Below are 20,600 nucleotides of genomic sequence, written 5' to 3' on the forward strand. Positions count from 1 at the left end.
TGATGTTGTTTATCATGTGTATCGTTTATGTAAATATCACTTTACAAAGTAAAGTAAATATTAAGGTGAAGGATGAGACTATTTGATATGGGATTTCCTCATGGGGAATCAACATGTAGTAGAATATGAACGGTATTAAATATGTATGGTTCTGTGCAAGCCCCTTTGGTTAGAAACCGTCTATTCATATGTTTTTTTTTTATATTTATTTTGTTCCGGTTCGCCGTTAGTGACGCAATTGTCATATGAGGACGATCTAGAACCGCAGTAGCGTGTCAAGCCAAGTTCAAGTAACAGAACTGGCGAGTAGCACCGTGCGTAGTACACGAACGAACACGTTCGTTACACGAACCATTTGGAACCACTTTTGATCCCCTTCGAACTCAAAAACTATTTCACATAAACGTGTCAAATTTATCTCATTAAGTCTTACGGTGTCAAAGTCTAGGTCCAGTACTACCTAACATCACATAGCTCATCTGCCATTCCACCTATACGATTATTAGTTTGATAAATTACAAATAAATTGCTATAATTTATTTTCTTTATTTATGTTTATTTATACTTTAAAAGCGATGACCGCATTAAATTTTTTTTTTATTTGATACCGATTTAAATTACCAAGTAAAGCAAGAAGCTATGAATATAAGGTTGTTAATAGATGTTTATTACCTCATCGTTGTGGGTCCAGCGTATCGCGGGCGGTGGTTCCGGCGAGTGCTGGACGACACACGTTAGGTTGATAGTACTGCCCATGTTGATGAACAACTCTGGACCTCCCAAAATTGTTGTCAGCGGTTCTGTGTAAAAGAAAATTATTAGAACTTTCTGTTTTGTGGAGTTTTAACTTCATAACTACTACTACTATTTATATCAATAATGTTTAAAAATATGTTGGTATAAGTCAATATAATACTATGGCAACACTATTCGTCTGTTTTTATAATAATAGTCTGTATCGACGTGGATTAGAAGCTTCTTTAATAAAATAAAATAATTGCAACTAAATTTAAAACTCGGTTTTTATTAATAATCATTCAAAATAATTACGCGGATTTATTCCAAGGTTTGATGCAACGGTTAAATAATATTAAGCATATTTAGCGTATATTAAAAGTTACTGAGATTAGATAGTTGTAGGTACATTATGAGAACTATATAGTCAGTGAAATGTATCCATAATGTTAGATTGAATAAGATTAAGAATAAACTTTATGTTACAGTTTTAAAGTACGGAAGCAAAAGATTTAGCTACCATTAGCCTACAATGAAACTCTTATTTCAATTTTGGCCAATTATTTTTAACCGAATTATTTTTTTACTTAAAAAAATCCCAAAAATAAGTTCAGTAATTAATATTCTTAAACGAAAACACGTCAATTTAATTTTAATTGAATACGTAAAGAACATCTTTGATAATACAAAATTACTGAAAGCGATAAATCTTAATCTAGTGTAAATAAAATTAATGGATTTACCGACAACAGAGAGGTACATTCTGTGACCGATTGGGGGGGTGGTGCCGACTTGGCACTCGTAGATACCGGAGTCACGCCGTTGTGGAAACCTTATCTGTAGATATTATCAAATTTAAAATCTGTTCAAGGAAAACTTCAATACAAAACAAAGAACAATATTGTTAAATGCAATAAATTAATTTAAAAAAAGAATTTTCGATAGCCAAAATTGTGGGTAATAATTTACCACAATTCGTTTGAAATTATTTAAATTTGAGACGCATTAGACTTACACCTAAACACAATTTATTAGGTTATAAAAAGTGAACTAATTTTGTCTAACTGTCATCTATACTAGTTCCAATACCAATAGCATCAAAGTTTCTCTGAATCAAATAGAGTATCGAGAGATTTGACCCAGCGTACACACACAAACACATTGCTTAATTAGTGCATACCCATGGGTGTTTTATTCGAGAAGTTTAAGTACCGCTGTGTCGCTGTTTTGATAAGATTCTCAAATTAACATATTATCTTTAGATGTACCGTTTATTAATGGTCAGCTAGAAATTGGCTTGGAATTTGGTTAGTGAATTATTTAGCTTGCATGCGATGTGTAAAATACTGAAGCTGGGTCAAAGCCAAAAGACTCCACCTGCTGGTGAAGCAGTAAAATTTGTGACCAGCCATTAACATCTATGAGACAGGGGCTTGTATGATTTTATGGACACATAACAAAATAAAAGGGATCATAACAAAACTTGATAACAGTTTAAAATCAGAACTAAAAACGAATTACATTTCTGAACATATTCCAAAAGCAAAATAGAAGCTGCTTTTATTAAAAATATACATCATTCAAATTATTCAGTCTTAATTTAAATTTCAGAAATTGAAAATCGAAAGGAGAGTAATAAACTCATAATTTATTTTATGATTTTGCAAAAGCAAAACGTCTATCGTTCTCATTACGAATTATTCGAATGGAATCGAATCGTTCAGAAAAAGCGAAGCGTAATAATTATTAGTAATAATTTTATTAAATTAATTTAGTTCACCGACGAAATATTTAAGAAGATTATGACCGCTTCGAGCCCCTTGAAACAGGAATGCGGACTTGTTTTAATGAAATGAAACAAAACTCATAGGAGTAATTACGTTTATGTGGTCTTGGAATGAAAATATTACACGAAACAGCTGTTTATCATCTCTCTAAAGCTACTAATATATGTAGCGCAGAATTTATAATGATGCAATTATCAAACAAAATGAACGATGTCAAAGTTTCAGCGTAGAATCAAACGAGTAATAATATTAGTCGTGAACAAACGGAAAATGAAATTCAACTGAGGAAGACGCCATTTTGAACGGTCCGTTGTAAAGTTGGAGATAGTTTGGCATACTTGTAAAGGTTCGTGGCGTTAGTTTCAAGTTCTATTATACAATCTTTAACCTAATGTTGGCAAACGGCTGAACCGCGATATTCGACTAAGTTGGACACCACGTATTAGCTTATTTGAGGAGTTGGCGTGACTTTATACTATATATCTGATGTTACCTCTTAGCGCAGTGCAGTTCTTATATAACTTAGTATAGCAATGGGTTAAAGATCGTGTGAGATATCGTTCAATATATCTATTTATTTATTTAGTATATAAATTTAATATATAAGCGGTAAGGAATTATACAAGGGACGATTTTGGAGCAACTTTTTTATCTCACCTTTAGTATCCAGTCTTCAGTGTGAGGGTTGTGGACGCTGATGAACCTCTGATCCGAAGTGTAGGTCATCCTACCAGAGGTCAAGAGATGTATGTCTCTATGCCTGATCCATGACACCTTTAAAAAATTGGGAATTAATATGCATAATTTGAAAAATAAAATAATTTTAAATATTTTTGATTTACGACTTGCGAATAAGAAATTAGTTGATGAAAATAGTTGGATCAAGTGTTCATAAAATTTCATACAGATTACAGGATATATAGATTTAAATGTACTACTGATTTTCATATCGGTTATTAATTAAAGAGTCTATATTCGTAACCAATGGAAGCTTATAATTTGACGATGATTTAAAGTACTATTTAAAATTAAACACAACAAACTATAATTATGATTGCATTTTATAAAAAAATTATTTGGAATTCGATACTTTAAAATGAATGTTGGATACACCCCTATGGTGTAAATTGCAATACTAACAATATTTTTTATGGTATTGATTGGCGGACGAGCATATGGGCCACCTGATGGTAAGTGGTCACCATCACCCATAGCCGATGACACTGTAAGAAATATTAACTACGCCTTACATCGTCAATGTGCCACCAACCTTGGGAACTAAGATGTTATGTCCCTTGTGCTTGTTACACTGGCTCACTCACCCTTCAAACCGGAACACAGCAATACTGAGTACTGTTATTTGGCGGTAGAATAACTGATGAGTGAGTGGTACCTACCCAGACGGGCTTGCACAAAGTCCTACCACCAAGTAAATCAGTTAATACATAACATATAATCAAAATATTTTTTTTTTCTTACAAAACTGCGCATAATCTAGATGATTATTGATTCTTAGGTTGCATAAATTAGATGAATATTGCTTTTATAAACTGATAACAATCATATGGATAGAGATATTTGCATCCACAGCACTATTTACGGTTCTCCAATAAAAAATCTTTCGATTCCATCCCACAGCGAGCCAAGAAACTTATTCTATTTAAGTTTTCAATTTAAGATAAAAAAAATAAACAAATGTTCAGAACATTATCCTAAGTAACCGATAAAACAACATTGAATAATAAATTCTCCGAAGAAATTTGGGTCACAAATCCGGAATAAGGATTATTCTTATAAATTGTTTGATTGTATCCGTTTAGTGGACTCAAGGGTATATAGCAATAAATATTAGTTGTGAATATTTTATATGAAAATAAAACATGTGACACACAAACAAGATATATTTGTGCTTAAATAAATTTGAGTTATAAATCAACTTAGCGGATAGACCGAGAGAATATTTTCCGAACATTATGCGTACCTGAAAACATATTTTGAATATGCTTATTGGAACTTCACATACCTTACTCTGATCCCAACATAATTAGTTAAAGAATTTGTCTAATGAAAAATCAGAAATACAAACACCCAGACCCAAAACAACATACAAAAGTAATGACCTTTTTTCTACATCGACTCGACGGGAATCGAACCCAGCACCTCGGAGTGGCGTACCCATGAAAACCGGTGTATACACAACTCAACCATGAAGGTCATCACTTAATATTATTAATATAACAGTTCGAGATTTGCGGTAAAAACATCACGAGGAAAGTACATTTGTGGGATTTAAATCTGTCACAGGTCTATATACTCACATTGAGGAAACGAGGTGATATAAGCTCTAAGCCATACTTAGCATATAAACCAGGCCAGTACTTTAATGAAGAGTTCTTTTTGAAGTAACTAGGAGTTACGAGCAATTATCTAATGCAATGTTAAAAAAATATTAATATGGGCAACAAGGAATGCACTTCATGATTTAATATCCGGATTTAATAGATACCTATCATAAACTTATCGTCTTATTAATGGACTGAAGCCTCTCAGGAAATATGGGCTATAAAATTGAGAATGTCTCTCTAAAATGAATCTGTGCTAAAACTTTTTGCTCAGACCTTATTTAAGGATACTTCCAATGAGATTGCGACAAAAATTAGATCCAAAATAGTTGACGTGATGACTCGTTAAGTTATGTGTTTAATTCAACCGTGGAGAAAATCGCCAGTAAAACTGCCTTTGTCATGATATTCCGTCATATGCATGACAAGTTTGGAAGCATGATTGATTTCGCAGCAAACTTTTAGTCGCGTTTCCTTAACACGAGATTATTTTGCCAAAAAGAGATATTATAGATTGCTACTTAAAACAATTAAGTATAGTGGCAAAATCTTTCATAATCCAACTCATTGTCACTTTTTGGTGCTTGAACGAAATGCTGACAATTAAAAAAAAGAAAACAATAACAAAACTACAATATGACAGAAGATGTACGAAATATAGAAAAATACCTCGAATGGAATTTATTAAAAGGTTTTATATGTACTACAAAAGTGTCTAAAAACGGTGCCAAGATATGTTTCCATTTTGAGTTTAGGCACAGTATAGAAGCGATGAATGGTGTGGGCAACGGTGGCGGTTTCCCTTGTGATATAATTGGGTGTAACATTGTTAAGGAAATTTCAGTTCGCTTATTAAAGTTTCTTTTTTCAACTGTATAATGCTCTTAGTAGATAAAAAATGGAATTGCAGTTTGTAAATTATAATCAGGTAATTTATCAAACAGCTGATGTATTAAGCTGCCAGTAGTCTGCTCTACCTATCTTGAGTACATAACTCTTGTGTACTGTGACTAATTTTGGTGTTTTTGTGTATAGTTGGGTAAGTCCTTGTATTGAAAGCATCTTCAACGATGTTTTTGAATTCATACTGTTAAAATCATACTGCTTTTGGCGTTGCGTGATAAAATTATGAGAGTGAAATTGGATGTGACATGATAACCTCACAATGAAATTGCTCGCTAAGCGACCGCTTACGCGTCAAATCACTCAAAATATACATCTTCAACCAACTACTAATTTTGTGAGTGAAGGTTATGGTACTGGTAAAGGACTTTCATTATATTATTATGGCTGTCATGGGTACACCTCTCCCAGTTCCCGGGATCGACTCCCGGCCGAATGAATGCAGAAAATGTTCATTAATTTTCTATGTTGTTTTGGGCTTGGGTGTTAGTAATTATCAAATTTTAACTTATATGCGTTATATTATGAAATATATATTTTTATCATTAGTAAATAGATATTTTTTGGTTAGCTATTTAAATAAAAAAGAATGGTATTTCATAGATGAATATAACTAACATTATAAAAACCAACAAAGCCCATTCTACTATCGAGAGAATGACAAAAGAACGGCTATATTTTGAAGGTTTTTGCTTGTTAAAACATTCTGAAAGGATATTTATTCCTAATTCAACTGTTTACAAAGACGATCTCCGGAATGCTTAAGAGCTCTTTAATTGAAACAGAAATGTTTTATTCAAAGGTCGAAATGAATTCAATAGGTTTCTGAAGGATGTCAATTACTAAGTATTTGGGTGTGTAGCTATAGATTCGTATTTTATATTCGCTTTGTCTTTGAAATTTTGTTATTTTATTGAGACTAGATTTATGAGAAAACAATCACTAGTTCTCATTTAATTGAACTTTTTTTTAAAAGCTTTTATTAGGAATAGCAATTTCGAACCTATTACAGATTATTATTACAGTAATAGTTATTATTTTATAAATTGCTTACGAGTTAATACTTTATAATATAACTGTTGACATAATTATTCTGACAAAGATAATTAGAAAAATGCACTAACCGTTCTGTTACCAAGATCATGGACTCTGCAGTTCAACTGTGCTGTCTTTCCGACCAGAGCTGTGACGTTCCTTGAATATGCTACATCGAAGTGTGGTCCTCTTTGCGTAAGTCCGAGGTCCACGTCTGTGTACTCCAACTCTTGGACACCATCTGAGTTGAGGCCATTTGTATTGTCTGTGCAACCTAGTAAAGAGAATAGATGATTAATATTAATACTTTTAAATAAAAAATGTTATATTTTTTTTATTTTTAGGATATAATCTGATCTTATTCTAAATATGCCTCTGAAATTTCAAACTAAGAAATATTTTTATATTGAAATAAGTAACAGCATAACTATATGTGTTCAATTGGGGAAAACATTGAATGCGTATTCCAAATTTCTTCTTCATTTCGAATTCCTAGATGTACGTGAGAAAGAATTTGATCTGATATATATATATATATATATATATATATATATATATATATATATATATATGGCGGACGAGCATATGGACCACCTGATGGTAAGTGGTCACCATCACCCGTAGACAATGACGCTGTGAGAAATATTAATTATTTCTTACATCGTCAATGCGCCACCAACCTTGGGAGCTAAGATGCTATGTCCCTTGTGCCTGTAGTTTCATTGGCTCACTCACCCTTCAAACCGGTACAATACTGCGTACTGCTGTTTAGCGGTAGAATATCTGATGAGTGGGTGGTACCTACCCAGGCGGGCTTGCACCAAGTAAAATTGTGTGCATTTTACCACCAAGTAAAAGCCTGTGTATATTTTAATCAAATTAAATCCCGCTGGTCAAAAATATTGATTACTAAGACTACTCTACACGGAGTCAACAGTAGGCATAAATCCTGCCCACTTGTGATCAAGTAATGTATATCAATAAAAATATTCAGACCTAAAATAATAATCTTGGTAGCTTTTCTTTGTGAGATTATGAAATAAATATTATCCAACAGTCAAGCCTATATATACAAAATTTTAAATTGGAGATGACCTACGTTAAGATGAAAAATGCCTTAGTGAGACAAACTTCTGCGACACATCCAATCCGTTGTAGAAACTTCAATCTCCTTTTCACAGATAAAGATTTTCCAGCTCGCGAGATTAATGGGCTATTACAATTTATATCAGATAGTGAACTTGTACGAAAATCTAATTCATTCGAGAATTTGTTGAAGCTGTATAAAATCTTTGCTTATATCGTTAAATGGAGTTGAGCTTCCTTCGTCATTTTTAAGGAATAATACAGCAACCCTAATTATAGTCAATATTCTCTGGCTGACGAACTTTGTCATAAACTTTTCTGATGATGCCATGATTAGCTCATTTTTTCGCAATAATGTACAAAGTATGAATATTTTCGCGTTCATAATAGTTTGATTCGCTAGCTTAGATTTTCAATATAAGTAATTATTGTAAGCATGTTACTTTAAGATCTCCATGAAAATACAGTAATTAAAGTTAATATTAATTAAGTAATTTAGTATTTTAATTAATTACTATTTTTTTCTTTACTGTTTATATTGTTTTGTTATATGTTATTCAATTGTTATTAATAATAATATTCTTCGTTTTATTTCCGAAATGAAATGTAGTCAATCTTTAGTATTTAGTAATGTAAAATAGTTTTAGTATAATAAATTATATAATGTACGTTAAAATGCATGTTGTTGCCGTCAAAAACCTTTATTCAAAATGAAAGTGTTTACACTTTCTTATTGATAGTCGAAAATCTACCACCGGTTCGGAACATAATACCTCAGACCTGAGAAGAACCGGCGAAAGAAACTCAGCGGGATCTATTTTTTTTTATAATATCAATTTACAATATACAATAATAAAGATATTTTTGTTACTTGTAACAGCCTGGAGGCGATCATGTCATTCCCAAGGTGTGCAGGCAACTAGAAAGTCATGAGTGTTGTAATATCCTTTAGCACACAAACGCTCTTTAACGATTCTTTTGAATTTTATAATTGAATATTGTTGAACGTTTTCTGGGATCCTGCTGTAAACATGTATACATTGCCCCAAAAAAGAGTTACTAACCCTATGTAATCCGGTACTAGGCGTAACAAGTTCATTCTTGTTCCTAGTATTAATGGAATGTATGTCACAATTTTTGGGAAAATCGTTTATGTTTTTGATTAAAGATATGCACGCTTTATATTAAGTCTAAGTCTAAATATATTTTTATGTGTGAATATTAAAAGTGAATATTTGTTTTTGATATTATGTGGAGCATGCATGAAAATTATAATGCGTTTGTAAACAAAAGAGTTATCATTATTTGAACTGAGAACCTGAGGTAGTTAATGAATCATCAATAATTTCGCTTGTAGGTGTTATTGATCTACAGTTTTTTGGCTTTTAGTTGTGCCAACAGGACATCTTATGTCGCCAATGTAATATGTGATAGAGCAGACACGAACGAGATTGATCGGTACCGGGTCTTAAGTCAAACACTGCCTCTTTTGATATTATTGATTCGACACTCACAGGAAACAATGTGTAACTAATGACAGCATATTTCGTTAAATACATATATTAACAGCCTCTTATTAACAGCCTTCCTATATTAAAGGCCTCCTCTTCTTTTGAGGAGAAGGTTTGGAACATATTCCAATAGGCTCAAATATAGGTTTTGTGGATGCACAAGTGGCAACATTTCGTTGCAATTAGTCAGATGTAGGTTTTCAGTGTTTTCACCGCTGAGCACGAAATAAATTATAACACAAATTAAGCACATGAAAATGCAGTGGTGCTTGCCTGGGTAAGAACACGTACATCATATAAACATACAAATGTTTTTAATTAGATAATTCTCCCAAGAAGTTATAAATGTTGAAGGTTTTCAGTAACTCTGAGAATGTTTTTCCGCAATCACAATTTCTTTCGACTAAATGTACTGAACCACTTTAATATCAGCATTCCTTGCGTTGTTATATAAACGACATCGTCTAATATAGAAGAAAGAATGTCACTTATTTGTGGTAGGTTTTATAAATGGTAAAACTCAGAATAAACAGTTGTTTGAAGGTATTGAATCAAGTGTTCGAAATTTGAACATATGCATGAAAAATTGAGGGTAATATTGGGATTTTTCATTCATATATTCTTTATTTATATTAAAATAAGATTCCATCCATAGATATATAAGGATATAGAGGATGAGGACAACCAAAGGAACTAAGCATTGTGTAACCGACATGGCAAGAAATGGAAAGAATGTTACTTGTGACGACAAACAGAGAAGTATGGAAAAAGAAGGCACGCTGCGCCGACCCCAATTAAAGTTGGGATAAGGGCTGGAGGAGAAATGACGACATATTCATCTATTTATATGGGCGGCTTTTCTCTTTTGGTTCTCTGATTTAGGCCGTTGTGACGTTGGTCAATCCAGTGATGTAGAAAACACGTAAAACATTGGTTACTTTCTCCTTGCTCATTTCGAATCGCCTACCAATTACCCAATGAAATCATGGCAATAAGCAGTGCATAAAACTTAATATACTTGTATACATTTTATAATTCGTTTATATTTGATTTCTGAATTTTCCAAAATTCCAAAAAGTTCTAAGTGCCAACAGCGACTGAACAGTTTGTAACATTTATGACAGAAACAGTATGAGTTTCGTATTCTATGCATAATTAACACTAGTTGCTCTGCGCGATTTCATCCGCGTTAAACGGCACTGCTCCGGCCCGCGGTTAGCGTGTTAAATAGTCTATGACCTCCCATAAAATGCAAAAGGATTTTTCAAATCCGACTAGCAGTTTCAGAGATTAGCGCGTACAATCAAAAAACAAAAATCTGTAGTACAAAAAAAACATGAAATACTTTATAGTTGTTTTACTTATTGGTTGGTCTTTTTGCAAAATCTTGAAGCTAGGTACCACCTTCTTATCTAACATTCTATCACCAGTAATACTTGGTATTTTGTGGTATAGTAGATATAGAAAACATAGGTAAAAGCACAAGAGACATACCATCTCAGTTACCAAGGTTGGTGGCGCATTGGTGATATGAGGAGTGGTTTGTATTTCTTACGCCATTACCAAAGGGCTGTCCTTTTACCACAACAAGGCATAATTGTCCCAAACATTTGCCTGTTTAAAAAAATATATATTTTCGAAAAACCCTATTCTGATTTTAAAGTTTTAAATATTACAATCGATTTCACCATAAACGAAGTATCTTAAAGTAGAAAATAATTTCTATTCTATTTCGTTTAACTGGTTTTTACGTTGATCATATTAGCTGGTGATAATTTACTAATTTTTAAATTAGCTTAGAGGTTTTTATCCTTTATACACTTATAATGATTACCGGTTATAAGTTTTTATTGAATATTTTTTCGTTACATTTTGATATTTTTTATTCCTGTATTTTATCTACGCCTGTGTTTATGAGAAAAGCTGTGTACTTAACATAGTTAAGTTCGAGGCACCTCACATGCTTTCAAATTTATGGGACGTAATCGAGTACAGTCGATCCTATACCATCGATTTTTTTTATTAAAAAGAACATACATATCCAAAACAACTTTTAAATTAAACGATCAGAGTTCGCCATTTCAATATTTAATTGGTACGATTTTATCTGATTATTATTATTAATGACATTAATTTAATCTTATTACGATGTAATCGAAAATTCGGCGTCAACTTTTTGATTTTAATTATCAAACAACTTTTTGTTTATGCTGTACATTTATTTATCATTTCATATTTATGTAATTCTTGCTACTATATGATATGATTATGATACTAGTGTAAACTTTTGTCATGTATTACGTTTCGAACAACATAACAACCTCAGTAATCGTTGCTATTATATTGAACATGATGAAAATACTATTTTAGTAAGTGACTTCGGTCCAGGCACAACATTACGGGACCATTCAGCGCAAGGACAGCTATTGTGCCAGCTGATTCATGGGGCAATACATCTTAAAATATAGCTACGAATGTAGATAATAAGGGCGTGACTCCTTTGAATATAGCTGGAGATCGCAAGCTACTTAGACATACTTTCTTATAATTTAAGAAACTGTCTGAAAATGACCTTCTACTTTGATAAGACTTTCTTTTAAATAGAAGATTTTAAGCGAATTTCCTGTGCGATTATTTTCGAGAAACGACACGTGAAGGTTTCCTCACGAGCGGAGCGGTAGTATGCGAAAGCGTTACAGTGACGACCACCGAAAAGATGGAGTATACAGCTAGTTTATTAGTACATGTACCGATATACGAGAGTAACATATAAACCCAATATAAGTGAGGGAATCGCGTAACGCGTTTTAACAGCGAGAAAAAACCTTTCACGATGTTTTTCATACACCGCCGAGCATGAGATGAAAAATAAACACAATTTTGGTATAATTTTATTGTAAAATGTATAACTTGTTAAAAATGTACATCTTATTTTAATTATAACGAGCAATGGGAAAAAATATCGTACGTTTCAATCTCATATTTATATTTCAAAATTTATCTTCTGCTTTCAACGTGTGCTTATTTTATATAATAGGTACCCGATGGGAAGTGTAATGTAAGTTACCACCACCCATAGACAATGGTATTGTAATTAATAACACAAAATCCTTACATCACACCAATGCGTCACCAACCCTTTTAGTAGGCAAGAACTAAAGCCACGTGCCCTTTAAAACGGAACAGAGCAAAGCGAAGAATAGTTGTTGTCTTAAATTTTCGCGATTATTACACATTGAAATAAAACTGGTTTTAACGGATTTGAATCGCAAAAGAAATATTATTTACAACTACCGCTTAAGAAATCGTTAGCGGTAGTTGTAAATAATATTTCTTTTGTAATTTAAATAGACAAATCTCACCTCAGCCTACCCGTGACCACGAACACTGTAAAGTGCTCGAAACGTCGGGATGTTAAAAATAATTAATATACGCGATTCAAATCCGTTAAAACCAGTTTTATTTCAAGAATAGTTGGTTTGAGAATATCTGATGACTGGTTGATACCTACTCAGAGAGACTTGCACAAAGCCCCACAAACTTAATATATGACATCGGGTGTATACTTGTCATTAAATCAAATAAATTATAAGTTCTTAGTAATATCTTTAGCATAAAATGGTAACCCACAAGTTTGAATTTAATAATAAAATAATATAATAGCCTAAGTTACTCCTAATTATATCTGTTATCTGCCACTGGAAGTGCCGTCAAAAATGGTCCAGCCGTTCCAGAGATTAGCCGGAAAAAACAGACGGACAGTCGGATAGACAGACAGACAAAAATTGTAAAAAAGGTTATTTTGGTATATGAACCGTGTTTAAATACATATGCATTGAATAAAAAAGGCCTGTTTTAATATTACAAAAAGACACTCCAATTTTTTTATATGTATAGATTTAGATTTAACGGAGATGAACGAAATTAAATCCAAATATATCCAAGTATAACTCTTTTTCTCAAAATAATTTAAAAATGAACTACGTATAAGTGAAATTATTTTTTCAAATGGAATTAAATGTGATTTAAGTGAATTTGAATTTATCTTTACTGTGTATTTTTATGTAGGTATAGTTAAGCAGATTGGCAAATAGACCGCCTGAAGGTAAAAACCGTTGCAAATACTTTGACGCAGTAAGAAAAACCACCACGAATTTTCCCACGTATTTTCTCTATATACATTGATTCTGAGTTAAAATTTAATGATAATTAATAGAGTATAATCGATCGATCTGCCAACGTTATCATTACTAACATGTTGGATGCGGCATATATTTTTTATTTTTATTTCATCAATCAAATCAAAATAAAATCAAAATAAACTTTATATAAGTAGGCTTTAATTTTACAAGTACTTTTGAATCGTCATTTTACAATTAAGTGAAGTCATCACCGGTTCGGAAAGTAGGTTCTACCGAGAAGAACCGGCAAGAACACAGTAGTTACTCTTTTTCAACATTTAAATCTGCGGTACGGGGCATTTATGATCTTGTATGAGAAGTAACATAATGTCGGTACCGCTTATTAGACCCCGTAACGTATCTAATTAGGTCAAGTTTTTGATCATATGTCATTTAGTGGAAATAAATCAAGCAATGGAATATTTAACGCTTGTAAATATTATATAGCTGCAAATCGCGCGATGCGCTGCTATATCGCGTGGAGGTTTGCTTTAACAGTTGTAATAGATCCTAGCTTAGTCGGACTTAAGTTGTAATCGCGCTAGACTTGTATAACGGGGAATTTGTTTCGAAGTATATCTGTGCTGGAATATTTGCTTGCGTTACGCTTAAGAATATAAATAGCTACTGAACAGGAAAAACGTATTGTTATATTGAAATGTTGCTCAGGCAGAACTCACAGCAAGATTTTTAATCTATGTAATCTTGTTAAGGAAATTATTGTTACTATTAATTTATATAAAAAAAATAATTGTTAAATAAATTGATAAAAAAAACATAAATCAGTATAATACACGACATACTATTAGATTTTCTTTTTAATTTATTTTGTATTTGATACGGGATATGTAGTTAGTTTAGTTAGTGGAGCTCGATATTTTATCCTCGGGAACAGGACATTCGTCGATAATGTCGAAATATAGAGCTCCGAAAAAAAAAACATGGTAAATATCCCGTATTAAATAACTGTATTATTATTAGTATTTTACAAATGGAACCCAATGAGTCTTGTTTCTTACAAGACTTACATAAAATCACATCAACAGTACGTTAGTACAGTTAAATTTAAAACCATTTAATCCAAGTTACACAAACAGCATACTAAATAGCATACACTTTGATTATATTAAAATTCACCTGACCTGTGACAAAATCAATTAGACCGACCTTGTAAAAATGCGACTCTAAAATATTGTTTTAAATGATTTTTCCGTTTGAAACATTTTTATTCGAAAAAATATTTTCATATATGTTGAATCTTAATTATATTGGATGAACTGAATATCGAAGTAACTGTCTGGTATATTTTTTTAAAAGCAAAAGGATATAAGTAATGTTTTATCAGCAACATTGTTTTTTTTTGTATTTTAATAACAAGTTTTTTGTGGTAGCTACCGTAAGAAAAAATATACCACCATTTGTGGGCAAGTGGCTATACATTCCTAAGCTATTCACATTATAGTGATTGGTATTCACTTCTGAGACTACACGCGATGGTTCCTGAACTAAAAAAAATGAAAGGCTTTTCTTCGTATGCAATACACATGTAGCAGAATTTAAATGAAATTAGACAATATATAATTTTATATAGTTGTATATGCAAGGAAGAAATAGTTAGTTCAAAGCAGTTTCTCTCTCTCTCACACACTCAGATTTGTTATCATGACTAAGATCTTATAACTGGAGCCAAATACCATAGTGCTCCAGCCTATAAACTTCTATAAGTTGGTTGGCAACATATGGCCATGAAGATTGGACAAACCAATTATTAAATCACATATGGATAAGATTTTGAAGTCAAATATTTATTATAATTTATTTCCCATTTATTTATTTAACCAATACACCACCAAGCTTGGAACCAACATTGGCTAACCCTTTAAACCCAAACACAAGCCCCAAACTTCAATCCTGAAATACTGAGTGTCGCTGTGTTGTTATGTAATTTATTTAACCAATACACCACCAAGCTTAGAACCTACATTGGCCAACCCTTTAAACCTAAATACAACCCCAAACTTCAATCCTGAAATACTGAGTGTTGCTGTGTTGTTACTTTTTGTTTCATAGTAGAATATCTGTTAAGCAGTTGTTTCCTACCCAAGCAGGTTTATTTTCCATAGTTAGTTATGTATAGCCAATGTAAAAGTCCCTCAAAAGTTTAATTCTAGTAAACGATGTGATTTCTGAATATCAATACAGTAAATTTTCTTCTTCTTTTTTCAATTAATGACAAAGACATAATACAATTCTGCAGCATGTCAGGCAAATAAAAAGGTTTTATATAAAATGTATTAAAAAATCTAAGCTACCGAGTTATCCTAATCCTGAAATCCACAAAACCCCTACTATTCGAAAATTCACTTCAAATGAAAACATTCTAATTTATTTCTTACAAAAGCCAGTAGTCCAATTTCGCTCACAGCCTTCATTGTTATTTCTTTAAATTTTCAAAATACTGATCCTGTCTTGTAATTTCCGCTTGAAATATATTTTCCATTTAGTCTTGTATCTTAGTATATATTTTTTAATAAATACTTAAAAGCAACTGCTTGTAAATTTTCCACTTCTGGGCTAGAGCCTCCTCTCCCATTAAGGAGAGGGTTTCCAACATATTCCACCACGCTGTTCCAATGCCGATTGGTGGAATACACATGGCAGAATTTATATGAGATTTGACACATGCGGATTTCCTCACGATGTTTTCCTTCACCGTCAAGCACGAGATGAATTATAATCACAAACTATGCACATATATATAGTGGTGCTAGCCTGGATTGGAACCCGAAATCATCGGTTAAGATGCACTCGTTCTAACCACTGGTCCATCTCAGTTAAATACTTATTACATTGATATTAGTTAATGGTATCTCAACTTGATTAAAGTGGTCGCATTTGTAATCCAGCAGCTTTAAGCCGCTTTAGAGTTTTAAAGCTATCATTTTAGGCGAAGATTCCTTTCATTAAGTCGCTTTAAAAGTCGGTTATATTTCGTTTCGTTTACTTAAATAAAATCCTTTGTTGATTCAGATTAGTTTATCAACATTTTCGGTGCTTTTATTCACGATACTCGTTAAATGTAATTGTTTTTATTATTATTGATTTAATTAGTTTCTAATGGAAATAGAGATTGAATGAAAACTGAAAAACGAATTATACATGAAACATAAATAATAATATTTATATTATATATATAGAGCTGAGATGGCCCAGTGGTTAGAACTCGTGCATCTTCACCGATGATTGCGGGTTCAAATCCAGGCAAGCACCACTATATATAAATGTGCTTAATTTGTGTTTATAATTCATCTCGTGCTCGGCGGTGAAGGAAAACATCGTGAGGAAACCTGCATGTGTCTAATTTCATCGAAATTCTGCCACATGTGCATTCCACCAACCCGCATTGGAACAGCGTGGTGGAATATGTTCCAAACCATCTCCTTAATGGAAGAGGAGGCCTCATCCCAGCAGTGGGAAATTTACAGGCTGCTACTTTACTACTTTACTTTACATAAATAATAATTTAATGATCGAATTTGTTAAAATAAGTTAAACACCGGAAATCAAAGCAACACGAAATAAACAGATATTTTAACGAGCTAAAATTTAATTAAGAATGAAACACATTTGGCAAAAATCATTTATCTAATTATGAATAGATTAGGGTTGAACAAATCTATATCGATGAAACTATGCTATAAAAACGTCAAAGAATATTACGGAATGGAATAAAGAGCTTCAGGGACAATAAATTTATACCTATACATGTCAAACTAATTGTCTGTCTGTTTCTCCTTCATGGTTAAAATACTAAGCAGAATTTGATGAGAATTTATATAAATCGAGCTTTAACTCCACGGAAGGTCTAAAGGCTACTTTTGTACGCCTATCACTGGGAATAATTATTATTATTCTATAATATAAAACAAAGTCGTTTACAGATGTTTGTCTATACCTCTGTTTGCTTAGATCTTTAAAACTAACCTACCGATTTTGATACAGTTTTTTGTTAATAGATAGAGTGATTCAAGAGGAACATTTATAAGTATAATATGTGCACAATATATTTGAGAATAATTGATAATTATAGAGGTTTCTAAGGTGATATTGTAAATAAGCACATTTTTTGCACTTACATTGCAAACGCTGAGTGAACCTTACAAGATAGATCAAAATAATATACTACAGTATTGTACATGTTATTAAGGTCTTTAAACAATTCCACAATGGTATATCACTCAAGTAATTGTGGAATAGATAACCCACAATAACCATTTTTACCCTTTATTCTCGTAAAAGAGAAATAGTGGCTTATTTTCGAAGCGATTTTAAGCAAAAAAGCATTAATCCTTATCCAATAAACATATTGTACATTTCATATAAATTCATATGGCCTGTTTTTTTTTTAATTTAAATCAATATTTTCGAAGATATTACAGACTTCAAATGCAAGGACAAAGCGGTTTGTATTGTCTATCTCTCGGAAACATTTGGTAAAATATTTAGTATCAGTATTGCACTCATTTGTCGGAGAAGGCCGCTAGTTTAATACAAATCTTACTGACAACCAATGATGAATTTATATATCTATTTCATTATGCAAAAATTTGTAAAGGAGGACTCGATCTACAGCATTAAGATGAAATTCTAACAACTGTGTTTATACGTAGTAAATGGATGTCGTATTTTAACATGTTTTATGAATTAATTTGGCTGTCTCTCAGGTTCGTTCAACTCGGTATTGGAGATTTCAAGTATTCAAGAGTATTTTAACAAAGGTCAATGAACGAGTTAAACTGCAAAAACGTATGAATATTATCGTTTAATCTTTAGTGATACGCAATAGAAATCAAAATTGCTTGAACTATTTGCTCGACTTATTACCGTTTGTGAATTGATTTATTTTTGTGTTTCTCTATAGTAATTGACAATAATTTACTTCTGAAGAAAGAAACTGACGAACCTATAGTACTTTAGACAGCTACTTTATTTTATAGATATTATTGCAGTTTTGGACACGATCTCTTGTACTAATTAAATATTCCATAATTAATTGTTACGAATAAAACTATTTCTAATAATTAGAAATGGACAATAGAGAAGTTACGTAATATACTAGAGATAGCTAACGTATTTGATGTGCTTAATTTGTATTCTTCTTTCATCTCGTGCTTGGCGGTAAAGGGATCACCGTGAGGAAATCTTCATGTGGAAATTTTAAGTAGATTCTACAACATGTGAATCCACCAACATGCACTGGAAAAGCGTGACGAAATATACACCTCATCTTCTCTCCAAAAGGGAGGCCTTAGCCGAGCAGTGAGAAATTTACAGGCAGTACATGTTTGTCGAGCTAACATTAAATCTAAAATAAATAAATATAAATATAAATATTAGACAACATCACATACATTACTCTGATCTCAATGTAAGTAGCTAAAGCACTTGTGTTATGGAAAATCAGAAGTAACGACGGTACCACAAACACCCAGACCCAAGACAACATAGAAAACTAACGATAATCTACATCGACTTGGCCGGGAATCGAACCCGAGACCTCGAAGTGGCGTACCCATGAAAACCGGTGTACACACCACTCGACCACGGAGGTCGTCAAAATCTAAAAGCAATTTAATCTTGAAAAATCATCACGTTTTTTTTTTATGTATCCATTACTTTATTTCACGCTCTTATACAGGGGGCTCTATAAAAGGTAGAAAAATGTGGAAGCGTTAATACGTACTCTGTAAAGGGTTTGTTTACTCACCCGTACGGCTGACGAGGGCTAGTACACCCAGCGCACCGAACAGAAAAACCATCGTCATAGCTAGATCGTGTGACCGTTCATAATCCCACTTTAACGCTTCGCTACACACTTATAAACCTCCGGAACATCTGTGGACAAAAATGAACTCTGTTATTAAAACTTTAAAGTTAATTTTCAAATAATAATATCGATGTTACGGTATTCCTAGCAGCTTTGTGTTATGTAGGCGGTTCCTGTTTTAGATTAATTTAAAATGAGACTGAGCTCATAAAAGACTCTTTTATTTTGTTCATGATATAAATTTATTACATTTGTATAAAACTTTATTTCCTTTGTGAAATACTTATAAACTTAATTATAATGTAATCTGCCTGGAAATATAAATTTCAATACAGGTAGTATTCGATAAATTTAACATTTATTCTTGATGGTAACCTTATCGCAAAATCACTTTACTTAATTATTATTTTATGATATAAGTAGGCTACGCTATAGCCATCTTATGGTAAGTGGTTACCATCACCATACACATTGGCACCGTAAGTAATTTTAAGCATTCTTCACGTCAGCAGTGTGTTAAAATTATCATTTATTCATGTACTGTGTTGTATTTTCAACTACTACTAATAAGTTAATTTATCGTAAATTAAATTATTCCTCATTATATACTTAATAAGATATAAATAAATAAATACATAATATAAAAGTTACGAATCAAAAACTATTAACTTTACCTACATAACATTTATAACCACGAAAAACATCAATTGGTAAAAAAAGGGTACGTTTGTTCACTAAAAGTTTTAACCTCAGGATAAAGATATAAACAAAATAACCCTTTGTAATTCCTCTGCAGGTTTTTATCAGGTTTGAGGAAACCCTTTTTATATCTTGGATTGGTGGGCGAGCAAATGGGAGGGCTGATTGTAATCATCAGCACACAGACATTGCCGAAAGAAATTTCATCCATTCTATCGCCAAAACGCCAGCAACTCTGGGAACTATGATGTGACAAACAGACACTCTAATTTTGTTATATGTATAGTTTTACTTCCACTTTTTTTATCAGATAAAATCTTGTGTTATTAAATAATGTAGTTATTCGTTATATTCATGTCTTCTTAATTCAACATCATTTTGATATTATATATTATTATTAAACATTGTAGTTTTAAAAATAAAAATAAAGCCAATGACACACGATTTTGTGCGTGTTTAAAATTGTACAAAACACACATACAAAAGATAATTAA

At 32.2% G+C, this 20,600-nt stretch overlaps 1 protein-coding gene across 2 annotated transcripts in view; it reads right to left on the bottom strand.

Moving 5' to 3' along the window:
- The window catches only part of LOC124537211 (zwei Ig domain protein zig-8-like), a 252,669-nt gene that overhangs the window by 10,830 nt on the left and 221,239 nt on the right, over window positions 1-20,600 (bottom strand). For both annotated transcript variants that reach the window (XM_047113965.1, XM_047113966.1), the window contains 5 exons: window positions 19,348-19,475; window positions 6,892-7,076; window positions 3,180-3,296; window positions 1,479-1,572; window positions 673-800 (listed from right to left, as the gene is read on the bottom strand). In XM_047113965.1, coding sequence (XP_046969921.1) covers window positions 673-800; window positions 1,479-1,572; window positions 3,180-3,296; window positions 6,892-7,076; window positions 19,348-19,405 — 582 coding nt within the window. In that variant the 5' untranslated portion in view covers window positions 19,406-19,475. The remainder of the gene's footprint in view (window positions 1-672; window positions 801-1,478; window positions 1,573-3,179; window positions 3,297-6,891; window positions 7,077-19,347; window positions 19,476-20,600) is intronic.

The sequence above is a fragment of the Vanessa cardui genome, chromosome 18 (genome assembly GCF_905220365.1).
Source record: "Vanessa cardui chromosome 18, ilVanCard2.1, whole genome shotgun sequence".
Classification (NCBI taxonomy): domain Eukaryota; kingdom Metazoa; phylum Arthropoda; class Insecta; order Lepidoptera; family Nymphalidae; genus Vanessa; species Vanessa cardui.